At 42.7% G+C, this 13551-nt stretch overlaps 1 protein-coding gene across 2 annotated transcripts in view; it reads left to right on the top strand.

Moving 5' to 3' along the window:
- The first annotated feature begins 9740 nt into the window (after positions 1 to 9740).
- The window catches only part of TRPM7 (transient receptor potential cation channel subfamily M member 7), a 54730-nt gene continuing 50919 nt past the window's right edge, over positions 9741 to 13551 (top strand). Inside the window, exon 1 of one of the 2 annotated variants that reach the window (XR_003571781.1) lies at positions 9741 to 10139. Coding sequence is in view for 1 of the 2 variants with exons in the window: in XM_027888965.1 (XP_027744766.1) it covers positions 10137 to 10139 (3 nt within the window). In the remaining variant the exon portion in view is untranslated. The remainder of the gene's footprint in view (positions 10140 to 13551) is intronic. The other variant, XM_027888965.1, reaches the window with a different exon arrangement.

The following is a 13551-nucleotide window of genomic DNA, read 5'->3' as shown; positions in this document are numbered from 1 at the left end:
TTGAAAATTCTTTGCAATTAATAGACAAAACAGGTTTGAATAGTGATAGTAGTGCCTGTGTTAGTGAAAGCCAATGCATGTGTTTAACTCCTTTAATCTTGTTTTAGCTCTTAAAGACTTGGAAAAGGATAAATAGTTTAAATCATTGTTTGCATTTAGAAGAGTCTGAGTTTCTTTGACACTTGTTCTTTTTTTTCAGGAAACTGCAAATTGAGGGGGATTAGGCATAAATTTTGTATAGCTGTAATGCTAACACCTCACACCAAAGAAAACTGGAGAAGGCAACAACGGGAGACCATTGAGTTCACTTAGTGCTAATGTCAGGTAGTTATTAAAGCATTTTTCCTATTCTTTGAATGAATGTCATTCCTATAGCCAGCAGAGGTTCAAGAACCCTGGGAAAACAACCGAGTAAGCACATGCTGGGCAGAGGCAGTGAAGACTTTCCTGCAGTGCCTCATGCAAGTGCCTCCCTGTTAGTCTGAAGGTCACCTCTGGACATTTATAGTTAGTTTGGGGCACGTTGGCTCAGGAAAACTTACCCAGATTAAATCTGGCTTAGCTAGATTTACTGTGAAAGTGTGCTAATTAAGGCAATTGTAAACCTATACTGGCAGTTAACAAAGGCTTACTGCAAATTCGCAGCTTTATGTAATTTATATCAAGTTTAAACTTTTGTTTGGAGAGCGAGGAGCAGACAGACTGACAGCCTGGATGTCAGTCGTTGCCATTCACACGGACTGACCGTGGTGCCAGTTGATACGGGTAAGATAAACACCTTGTTTGCAGCTTCCCCGAGGAAACAGGAATTACAAGCCGGTTTTGTATGTTAGCAGTTCCCCTCCTAGACTTGAGCTTGAACTGACAGCCTCAGAATGCAATGGTCATCTTCAGTTTTTGTTTGACTGGCGTGTCATAAATTACAGCATACCTCAGTGTTCCAATAGCAGACTGAAAATGTGTCTTCTGATGTGTTGTCGTGCTCTTTGACATGCCCAGTATCTGCCAAAGTTCAATGGTTTTGAAGAAGTTTCTGAAAATTCCTGAAGCAGATAAAGAAGTCATAACTCATTCGAAGTTATGCAGCCTTCAGAAGCTTCACAGACCTATGTTATGTGACTTCTTTATCTCTTTGAAATCTTCTGCGTGGAGGATTTATTAAATTTTCAACTATAATTGATAATGGAATTAGTATAAATAAAGACTTTTGGCAATGTAAATGTGGTCAGCAGCTGGCTGTGGAAGCTGTGTCTTGTTCTGTGCCTAATAATGCTCCATGTCTGATCATGCCTGAGGTTTCACACACGTGCTGCAGTTTATTGGGGTGTAAACTAACCATTTCCTTTCAAATGCTTAGGTGCTTTGTTTACAGAAATTAAAATGGAGTTTAAAATTTTATATAAATAGTATGTTAGTGTTGACTACTGAAATGAGGTTTTATAAGTTCGATAGAACTGATTGCAACACTTCTAGCAATTATGAATGTTTTTAATATTAAATTTGGTTGAGCTAAACACTGTTAAAAGCCTTGTTAGTCATCCTTTAGTAGAAAAATCCTACTACCTTCTCATTGTATGTTTACTGACAACAGCCCCCTTCCTTATGACTCTTTAAGTTATCACCTTAAGAATGTTATTAATAAATGTTACTTGGAAAAAAGATAGTTGAGTAATTGCTTTGTTCTAACTCATCTCTTTTCTTACTGTGAATGCTCATGGCAAAACAGTTAACCCTTCCTAATACCAAGTAAATTAAAATTCTGTGATACGCCCCATAAATGTGTAGTTGCAGTTTTTATCCGTGTATCCAAGTTAGGATTGTGTTTGTAAGTACCTGTTTGGTAGGTTTGGTGGATTGCTTTTCTCTTATTTTTATTTTTTTTCTGGGATGGAGAGCAGGGAACCGAAGTCTGTGAACTGACCTACATCAGTCTGGCTGGAGTGATCAGGGAGTGCTTGTTTCACAGCTGTTAGTCATGAGCTCTGGGAAAGCACACCTGACAAAAGTGAGCTAGAAATTTAACACGTGCAGACTTCTTGATTGGTAACAAGGTGCTTGCCCTCAGCCAGGGAATAGTGCTGCTGAAGCATTTTCAGCTGAAAGTGCTCAGCCTTTGACATGAGGGCAAGAAAGCCACATCTCAGACATGAAACCCAGGCTGGGTTGGAAATGTTGGCAGGGAAAAAGAAGAAAAATCACTGAACCTTAATACAGTTGATCTGTGATCCTTGGGACATCCCTGCAGCCCTGGGATAGTGTGTTTGTGTGCAACATGTTTTTAAATATTTGCAGCCTCTTCTGCTCATACACTGGAGGTTCCAGTAGCATTGAGTCACAGTAAGTGAGTACGTAAAAAATTCTTGTTTTCCTTTTGGTTTAAGTTTTGAAGGAAATGCTCTGAAATGTTCTTTGAATTTACTTGCTTTAAAAAAGAAAGAGTTTAAGAAGAACAGGCACAGCTGCCAGCAGCAAACCTGTTTTTCACTGTCTGTTCCCCGTGCATTCCATTGTTAGGGCTGCTCCATTTGACACACACGGGCAAAACTGTAGATCTCAAAATTGCAAGAAGAGAGGCAGTTTTCTGAGGAAGAGGATGCTTGCCTGTTTAGATCAGTCCAACCTTTACAATACAATTCCATTTAGACACAAGAGTGAGCTTTTCCCTGTGAGTGTGGTCAAACACTGGCCTGAGTTGTACAGAGAGATGGTGGAGTTGGAGTTTCCACCCTTGGAGATACTCAGTATACAGGTGGACACAGGCCTGGCAGCCTGTTCTGAGCAGAGGGGTTCGAGGAGCATTCCACCTCTACTGCTCTGATTATTAAGGCTTTTTTTTTTTTTTAATTGTTTTCCACCCTCAATAATCTGCACTTTTTTTTTATTCAGGGAAAACCTCGAATTTATCACCTCAACACACGTTTGGTTTTTTTCACTTGGAACAATTTACTTATACTAACCGGTTAGATTTAAACACATTTAAAAGTTGTCTTTGGATTTGCAATGCTTTCAAAAGCTGCAGCAGTGTTTTATTTTCAAGTAGCCTATACAGCACATTTTCTGAGTGAATGGTTTATCTTTACAATTTTTAAGGAAAGAAGGAGGAGGGCAACTCAGACTGTTATCCCTTTTGTCAGAAGTGAGTGATCAAAGTTCAAGGTTTTGTGTTCTTGAGAGAGGTTGATGGTGGAGGCTCAGGTATCTCTGGAATTCCTGTTATTGATAAAGAATGTGCAAGATCCTGTTTCCTTGAATACAGAGGGCATCAAATAGCTGAGAATAGGTTTTTTGCTTGCAGCTCCAAGACCTTTTAACCAAGAAAGTGTTTGGATCAAAGAGCTTTTAGCTTTTTTTTAGGAGTGTGCTCACAGGTATTCTGTCTGGTTTCTGTTCTCTCTCCTTGCTCTTTGCTCCTCTTTTCTGTTTGGGGCAGTACCAGTGTGTTTTGAAGTGTCTTTGCACATTAATTTGTCTTGGACAATAATTTGTTCCTCTGTTCGAGTATGGAGACCATTACTGAGGAGGTTCAGTGTTTTGGACTCTGTGAAAACCAACACACCCACCAGCTCAATTCACCAGTGACAGGGATGTAAAACAAGCTGATCTTCTCCTTGTCTGCGTTATGGCCCCACCGACTTTCTGGGGTTGGATTAATGTTGGTTTAACAGCCAGATTTAAATTTGTAAACAACAAAAAAAAAAATTAAATGGAAGGTTTTTGCAGTTTCATCAAAGGTTGAAATGTGCTCGTGCTGGTTCTCCTCATGTTTTGCAGAACTACTACCACAGTGTATTCATTGTACACGCTTGGGAATACGAGGAAATTCGACAGGTATTGGTACATTTAGAAGTTCAACAATAGCTCAGTTAATTTAATTTCCACCTTTGTTGTGCTGTGTCCCTGTCAAACCTACAAGAAAATTGGGCTTCTTTTAATTCAATATTTCTTTCAAAATGTAATGGAAACTTATGCTGGGAAATTGACACATCCTTGTGGATTTAAGGCAACTACCTGCAGAAAATCAGCAAACAGGTGAGTGAGTATCTCTGTGGTAGCTGATTTCAAAAATAAATTTTATAAGTAAATTTACATCATTGTAATAATGGAACCAAGAGCAAATGCATGCCCACTGGTACCTGGGACAAAGTGATACTTTTTTCATGGTCACTATCAAATAACAGTTTGAAGTTGAACAATTAGGACCAGTCCCATATAAATTAAATTTAAAATTTTACATTTTGATTAAGAATTACCTATCCCTAAATTAAATATATATATATATATATATATATATATAAAGAAGCAGAGCTCTGTGAACTTTAGAACTCCCCAGTTTCTAAAATTTAGGCACCTCTGCCTCTTGCTGCTTTGCTTGCTGGTTCAGGCAGTGCAGTCCTGGAAGGAGATGCTGCAGCTCTGCTTCTTGAACATGGAGCATCTCTGTGCAAAGGCCACCTCACTGTTTGACCACCGTGCACCTGCTCAGCTGCTAACGAATTGAAACACAAGAATTTGTGAGCCCAGACATTGCAACAGGAACAATTTTCCCAGGGAAACTTGAGAAATTCTAAAAAAAAAAAATACGGGAGGAGAAAGTTCAGAAGGAACAAAACTAAGATAAAGTTGTTTTAGTTGCATTTTTTAAGGCAGGCACTGATAAAATCTTGCAAATGGCCACCATTATGTTGTAAATGTACCCACACAGTTCCTGGCAGCTACTGGTTTTACACATCTAAATAGAGATGAGTGTGGCACACCCTTGGCAGTTTTGTGCAAGACTTCAGCCTTTGTGGGTTAAGCTCTCAAATGCAGCCTTTTGAGCAGGAAGTAATGTATCGTATTCCCAAATACAGGATACACTTATATTTTACTTTAGATGATGGGTTGGGTAATGCATCTCTTTGTACGCTCATGGAGCGTGTGAAAGGACAAATCTCGCATTCAGAACTGCATGTGCTCAGTTAGCTCATTAACTTGATGTCCCTTTCTATTAATAGGGAGTATCTTTAATGCAGATTTTAAAACTGGAAAACCCGCCCCCTCAGTTGCCTAACTGGGATGGGACAAGCCATCCTGCCGAGCTGAACTCGAGTTACTCGTTCTGCACTCTCAGCTTGATGTGTTTGGTCATAGGGCCCTTTGTGCTGCCATCAGAAAGCAAACCTACAGCCCTTTGCTATTGTTGGTGGTGATTTGCCATTCCCAGCAAAGCGCTGAAGGGCTGGGAAGCCTCACATACCATTCCCTGCATCTGTAAATTGCAAAGTAAATGGCTGACTTTGCCCTCAGTTAACACCTAAATGCAGTGTTGTTAGAGAGGAGCTGAACTGCACCGGTGGCCTTCACTTGATACCAGATCAGCTCTTTTATCTCCAAAGGCACCTCCATCTTTTTATGGTTTTGGTGGCACAGTAAGCTGTCAATGTTCTTTTGTCAATTTTAATACATGAGCAGTTTGGTTACTTTAGTTTAAATACATACGTTGCTGGTGAGATTGGAGTCTAAAACAGCTACAGGGAATAATTTGTTTTATGACTGTTAAATATGCAAAACTAATTTTTGTACATTTTTCTCCTGCTGTATCTTGAATTTACCCTGGATATTATGATCTATTTTTTAAATGTACAGCTAAGTCACTTGTTTCTTTTGAAGGAATGCATCTTCTTAGCTGTTAAAGCTAACAGATTGCCAGACTAACTACTTTTGGACTTCAAAACCTTGGTATAATGCAAAAAGATTGCTAAACCTTTGGGACCTCTTCAGTGTGACTCTGGAGTGTACCACATGCCAACAAAGTGATTACTAAATAGTTGAAAAAATGTGAAGTTACACATTTTTAAAGTTTTATTTTCCCTAGCATCAATGGCAAGAAGCCTCCTCCTTTTAGGTTGTATTTCCTAAGTGTTGGGTGATTAACAGCAATAGGCTGTTTTTACTTAAGCCCATTTTGAAACAGTGTATTTTGAATTGCTACAAAGTTTCATGTTTATAACATTATTTAGTACTGCACAAACTGTTTTCATAAAAAATCAGCAACACCAGCACTAGAAAAACCTTTCTCAAATAATGGAGGGGACTCAGAGTTCCCATTAACCTGTGTCATAGTATGAGTTTTTTCCCTACTTGACAAATTTTGAATTTCATGTGGAAAAAATAAAGTTAGCTTCACTTTGCAGGAGTAGCAATCAGAATGTAAACTGCTGAGTTGCCACTGTAGCTGAACAGCTGATTTACCTGGATAAATCAGAAATGGTCAAACCTGTGTCTAAAGGAAAAAAAAAAAAAAAAGAATTTGGGACAATTCACCTCTGATTAAAAAATATGAAAAGTGAACCAATTATAAATCTTTTCTGCCTCAGTTTACTTTAGGAAGGGACAAAAAAGGGTTTTCTACACAAAATCTGTTTGACCTTAAGTAGGATATTAACTAGATCTCCTTATCAGTTGGCATTTGTGACTGATTTAACTACTTGAATTTCAGCACTTATTTTGAATAACTGCAGCACAAATCTGGTAAAACTTTTTATGGAATCAAACGAAGTTAAACCCAAGGTTACTTTCATTTAATGGTAACTCATTTCATTTGTCATTAAGAGGAATGCTGTATTTTTTTCCTGTGCATGAGTCAGTAGTTCATCTATGTGAGGGTGAGTGAGTAATGAAACAGCAGCATCCTGGCTACTGGATATTGCAGTATTGAGATAAGGGCTCCCTTAGAGAGGTTTCTCATCCTTTAGCACTTACAGTGAGATCGAGTTATTGCTGGTTTAATACCATGTAGAACCTATTAAAGTTGACAGAAATTTTACTAGTGCTGGTTATGATTACATAACAAACTCAACATAACATGTCAAGGACAGACTGGTAGCTTAATTTGAGATATAAAATGAGATACAGGAGCCACATAACAAAAGGGGTTTTGTTTAAACCAGTTATATTCCATTTGAGATAGCAGAAGCTTGCTTCAGGTTAAAGGTCCTTAAATGCAATAAGGTATAAAATAATGCTGCATTATTTCCTTGCCATTCACAGCTATTGATTTGGAAGGAGATATCAGAGGAGTTTTGAGTTGACTATTGGTGTGATTGAAAGGTAACACTTACTGTGACAAGAAGCAAATATTTATCCTACTGCTCATCCCTCTAAGGCTGAGGTACAGTGATTCACGAGATTTAACATCTGCATGTACAAGGATTCACAGTTTGGATGACTAACTCTGCTAGCTTAGGGTCAAATCATGCCGTGTTCTAGATGGCTGATCCAAGTAATAAGAGGATCTAAGGTGACTTCCTTGGGCCACCTGCCATCATTGCCAGGTCACAGGGCTGTATCTCACTGTGGCACTGTGTCCTGCCCCCCTCCCCAACACTGGGAAAGCTGATGCTCCCCCGGCCAGCATGAGACAGAGAGGATGCTGATGACTCATTTTCCTTTCATTTTCATCACAAGCTGTTCCAGTGAAACAAATGTGCTCTCTCTCCATCGAAGCTTATCACAGTTAAACTCTTAAACAATTTGATGTCAATCTCTCTACAGTTTTGCAGGATCAACAGGAAAAAAAAAAAAAAAGCATGGAAATTCCTCACCTCAGGCATGGGACTTGATGATCTCAGAGGTCTTTTCCAACCTAGTTGACTGTGATTCTATGTCCTCCTAAACTAACAGCTTGTCCTAGAGAAGATTCCTGTTCAGGCTGGCCTCCAGCTACTTTTTCCTAATTTCCTTGCTCCTTCTAGCTCTTGAGTTTACAAATATGAAATTTAGAGGCCAACATGATAACCAGTATAGCCCAAATATTGCTGTCAGACTGAGATGAGATGAAGTTATAGAAGAATTTGCCCATTAGCTTAATGTGGAATGTGAGCTTCAGATGATTATTAATTAGAAAGGGAAGAACAGGAAGAGAGGAAGCAGGAATGGGGTAACTTCTCAGAAATGCTTTGTGGTGTTAACTGAGGAATTCAGAAATCCCCCACTTTCTCTGCTTTCCTTTGGAAAGTTCTTGAATCATCTCCAAAAAAAAAAAAAAATCTTACTGGGCTTCCACTGCTCCTTCTGCTCCTGCTCCCTAAGCCAAGAATTAGCACATGGGAATCCAGGCAGGAACAAGTAGCTGCACATCAGCAGGCTTGGGACTTCTGCAGTAAGAGAGTAAATGTAGCCTGGTCATTGTGTGATCTTGTACTCAGAACTAGTATTAACTTTTTCCTGGAAAAGCTAAATTTTCCTATTCTATGAAAATGGAGAGTCCTAGGAACTTAATTTTCATATCTGTGTAAACCAGCGCGAATTCTTCAGAAGTTAAAACAAGCATTAGGAGCTCCCCTGCAGCTGAGGAACTCCCTGCAGCAACACTCTAATGTGAGCTGCTTGCCGCAGGTGCTGGGTCTCCTCAAATTTGCACCCTTTGTTTGCAGCAAAGGGGTCCTAATATCAGCATTTACAACTGTACTTGCCCTGCTAAGTGGCTGTTAATGCGAGGACCCGTTTTGTTTCTTGTTACTACAGTTCCGTTTAAACTTGCAGCTGCCCCTTCTGCTGCCTTTTTTTGTTCGTTTGTTTATTTTTTAAGCTTGGTTTGATTTTTGATCATCCCTGTCTAATAATTGGAGTGTGTCTAATGATTTGGGTAGTGTACCGGCCCTCAGACTCTTAAGATACTGTTTCTGTCGTGCTGTGGCTCATCAGTTTTTGGCTGTATGAGCAGAGCCCTGTTACCTCGTGATGCACAAGCCCATGGTTCAGGTGTGAGCACACACTGTCAGCTCTGCTCGGCCCAACACTGTGGCAGAGTTAACGTTGGCATTTTGCAGCAAGGGGAGGCAGATGATAATTGGTTCAACAACTCACAGCAGCTGACGAATGACTGTGGCATTTTAAAAATGGTACCAGGACCTTTGAGCCAGATTTAACTCACTTTTCATCGTGAAGGAATCACTGAACTATTGAACTGCATATGTTGTAAATTAAAAATTAATGACTTAACATAATATTATATATATATTTTAGATGTGAGACTTTTCTAGGATATCTTTAATTTTTTTTTGTTTAGGGAACACAAAAAATTTGAGCCACACTTAATCCCTCTTCCCTAACAAACGCTGTCTACTGTAGCATGAAGTTTGTTGCAAAAGATAATGACACATGTAGTAGAAATTATTATATGAGCCCTTTCATTTGTGGTACCGATTCTCTAAGTTTGCAGATGGCATATAGGAACAAAAGAAGACAAGGTCCCTGCCCTGGGCAGTTCCTAATCCAAACTGGGAACCGAGTTGATTGAAGTGAAAGAAATGCATCCACTTTGTTCCCTCCAAAACGAACCTCCCTTCAGTTTCGCTCAGCCCAGTTACAGAACTCAGGCACTGCCATGTGTAAGCAGGGCTGGTGAACGAATCTTGAATGTTCCCTGCTCTGTCGCTCAAATAAGGAATAACGCGGATCCTTTTCCCCAGGCAGCAGCAGGCGGGGATGTGCCCCTGCCCGGGCTGAGGTGACGCCTCGATACCGGGAAGCGGGGCCCCGGTCCCTGCCCTGGGGGGACCGATGCGAGGCCCACGCCGTGGCGGAGGTTGCGGGGCGCGGAGCCCCCATCTCTGAGCCGCACGTTCCCAGCCCGGCAGGTTCCTGCCCCGGGAAGGTCCGTTTTTAACATCTCCGCCGTTACCTCCCCAGCACGGCCGCTGCCCACCGGCAGCCACTGCCACCTTCCCGGGGCACCTCGGGGCTCCCCCGCTGCTCGGAGGGGCCGACACATCCGCGCCCCTCCCGGCCGGGCAGCACCGCCCCGGCCGCCCCCTCCTCCCCGGGGGCGGTGCGCGCTGACGCGGCAGCGCCGCGGCTCCTCCACCGGCCGAGTCGCACAATTATGAGAAAGAGGCGCCGGGCCGAGACCGCCGCCAGCCCTGGGTCCCGGTGTGGAGCCGAACCAGCGCCGTCCTCCGCACCCCGCGCCTCCCTTCGCCCCCCGTGCGCCGTCCTCGCCCGGCCGCTCCCCACCCAGCGCTCCGCTGCCGCCGAGCCCAGCCCCGATAGATGGAGACAGGCCCCGCCACCGCCGACGCCGAACCACGAGCAGGAGCTGCCCGGCGAGAGGAGAACCAGAGTCGGCGCCGAGACCCAGCCCGGCCCTGAGGAGAATGGTGAGGGTGCTGGGGTGCCGCGGCGGCGGGGCCGGAGCGCCCGGCGGGGCGGGGGAAGGGACGGGCCGGCCGGCTCAGACCTGTCCCAGCCGGCTGCCGCGAGTCCGGCCGCCCCGAGCCGCTCCCCGCCCGGGGAGGGGGGACCGGGGAGCGGGGACACCCCCCGGGCTGTGCCCCCAGCCCGCAGGGGAGGCTCGGGCGCCGCGGGGCCGGGCCCCAACACCCGGCGGGCGCCCCGGCGTGCCCCGCTCATCGCTCCCCGCCCGCGGGCCCGGCCGGCAGCGACTCGACCCGACCCGCGCCGCCGGGCGAGGCTCCCGCCGACGCCCTCCCCGCCTGCCTCTGCCCCGGGGCCGCTCCCCTGGGCACTCTCAGCGCCCCGGGCAGCGCCGGGTCCCGCGGCCGAGGCAGCGCAGTGCCGGGGAGCGGCAGCGCCCGGGGAGTGCTCCGGCCGAGCGCTGCCCTGCCTGTCGCGGCGGGCTGGTGGAACACCGGGATCACACGGCGCGCTGTGTGCTCTCTCTGCGCTGCAGCAGTTCTCCCCTTCTCATCTTTCCGCCTAGTGAACGTGGTTTTTTTTGGTTTCTGCGTGTTGTCAGGTACAAGGGAGCGTATAAACACTTAGAAAGTGATGTGTGAGCGTCTAGGAAGAAACACAATTTTAATTCCAGGTCTTTCTTCTGGCTGCTGTTCATTTCTTTATCCTTAGTTGATACTTACAGAATTTAGGGTGATTCATCACATCAAGTGCTTTCAAATGATTTTAAAATCTAAGTGTGGATTTCTACGGTCTGTTTGAAGACCTGGTTACGTGCTTTGTTTCATTTTAAATAAAGGTCTTTTATTTCACGGTATTTTGTTCCAGCGCACAAGGATTCAATGCCCATCGGTTCTTCCATTTCTGAGTATATCTGTGAACTGTGTGGAAATGTGGGTTGTCTTTTTCTAGAATCTGCAAATCCAGCACTCCCCTAGGAAGAAGCTGAAAATGCAGCCTTGTGTTCTGACTTGAAAGAGTGCTTGGCATCTCCCACTTGTGTGGTACTTGCTCTTCTCAACTGAAGTGATTTGGTGTTGGGGTTTTTTCTGCTTGTTTTTAGTTTTGGAGAGTGGAGTTTTTTGTTTGGTTTCATTTTTTTTTAGTTTAGCTCTGGAGGGTTTTTTGGTGCTGACATAGCCTTGGAAATGTACGAATTGGTTTTAGCCATCATAGATTAGTAAACTCGAGGCTCAGCAGTTTTTTTGTCCTTGTAATGTATTTGCAATGTTTTATGTTTGCCGTGTATTTACTAAATATTTTGAAACCATTGTTTAGCAGGTGTTTTGCCTGAGTTGAGTATAGGACATTTTATCCAAGTCCATTTTGTTAAAAATTTCTCTCCTGCTCCATGACTATTTAGTAGCTTTGAATAATTGTTGGACAGTGTCCAACGTTAAATCAGGAATTATTTTAAGGAGCGAAGTCGTTCAATGTGGCAATTCCGGCTGTTCAGTCTTCTTTTTAAATGTGTCTGTGTGGGTGAGATAAGTGTCTGCTAGATCATCCTTCATACCTTCTGCTATGAGGCCATTCTTGACTTTGCTGTTTCAGGTGTGGGGGGGAAACCTTTGTGCATGTGGAGCTGTTTAGGCTGGATTTGGACTGTTTGTACCAAAGTTTCCTGATGTTGTCCTTTGATTTTTTTTTTTTTTTTTTTAAATACAAAGGCACCTTGAAACATCACCTTGCATTTGACAGTTATCTCACTTGTTTAAAGATACTGTATCAGATCATCTACTGCCCCACATGGGTTATCTTGGAGAGAGTTACTCCTTTGTGTTTTAAACTTTCATTTCTTTTCTTGTCCCTTGAGGCTGTGCCTAACTAGTCCTGCTGCATTACCATTTTGTCTTACCACATCAGTCCTGCTCTCTCTGCTCTGCTGGTGACAGACTGCAGCATCCAAAGTCCTCTCTTTTCTCGCAGTTGTCTTTGCCACATGCTGTGCTTCCTTTTCCTGGAAACTTTGGACCAACACCCTAACTTTTCGTGCTTCTCCTTCATGTCGCTTCATAAGGTGCATTTCTGTTGACCATTCGGTCCTTGTGGACGGTCATGACAGATGAGTATTTTCTAAACAAAATAATATTGTTTTGCACTTAAATAATAATGCTGACACAGTAGATTGTGGCCATCTTGGTTTACGATTTGATGTCAGTGATGTTGCAAATACAGCTTTAAGAGGACTTGTCAGAAACGGTGTGTGAAGGGAGATGCTTTTAAAGTCCAAATCAGCGTTGTTGATAGAATTTTGTATAGTAAGTTGATTTTCTTTTCCAGAAAGACCCTGATTAGCCTAATTAGGAGTTCAGTACATAACTATACTAGCAGTGACACCTCTACTAAACCTCTGGTGCTGTCAACATATTGCCTGAAATAAACCCAAATATGAAGCTTCAGTCTTTAAAGACTTGAGAATGGATTTTTCAGTTGTGGCTTATGCTTTGAAATACCAAGACAAAATGAAATTACAAAATTATACTTCTCATGCCAATATACTCAGCCTGAAAATTATATATTTATCTTTTTTTAATTGATATTTATTTAAGTTGGAATTCTCAATTTCCTTCAGCAGTGTCTACTTTGGCAGCAATGTTTGTGTGCCACATCAATTTGCTGAAACAAGTAATATTAGTTCTTTGTCTCTCTTTTTAAAGGCAAACCATTTTCAGAATCAAAGTTTTGTTTTTAAGGTGATGTTTCTTGTTTCTGTGAATAATGCCATCTTAGTGCATTTAAACTTAATTGGCTGAAATTTCAGCAGTTGACTTTTCATCCGATAAACTACTGAATAATCTCACTCTCTGTGTGTATTTAGATAAGATACTTATAAGATTATTCAAGAAATGTCAGATTTTACCTCTGATACTGACAAATAGTGCTTTGTTGGTTCTATAAAAATTAGTCCACTTGACCTGTGGTAAAACTCGAACATTTGTTGCACACTTACTTTGTGTTGCCTGGCCTGAAACCCTTTTCCTCTATTGTAGCCTCTGCAGACTTATTATTATCCTTTATTTGGTTTAATCATATCACTTTTGATCACATAATGAGAATGCAGAGGTGATGGTGTCATGTTAACATATCATGATACAACCTGTGCTGAAAATGATCCGCCTAATCCTTGGTTTCGGTTATTTTTATTATGGCAAGCTTGGCTTTTCCTTTGCTTAAATTGTAGGTGTTTTTTTGTATTTCAAGTAATAGGAAGCTAATCTAACAAAAGGAACAGAAAAAGTAAACCCCCAAAACCTTTGTATTGGCAAGCTTCACTCCCTGGCCTGGCTCAGCACAGGAACCCCTTGGAACTGCTGCTGCTGTGCAGGAGGGGCAGTGGGATGTGCAGGAGGGGCGGTGGGATGTGCAGGAGGG

Source organism: Empidonax traillii, unplaced genomic scaffold, assembly GCF_003031625.1.
Source record: "Empidonax traillii isolate 1590-97213 ecotype Southwest subspecies unplaced genomic scaffold, ASM303162v1 scaffold248:size1534464, whole genome shotgun sequence".
NCBI classification, from domain to species: domain Eukaryota; kingdom Metazoa; phylum Chordata; class Aves; order Passeriformes; family Tyrannidae; genus Empidonax; species Empidonax traillii.
Note: the sequence above shows the minus strand (reverse complement) of the source record. Positions and strands in the feature narration are given on the sequence as shown.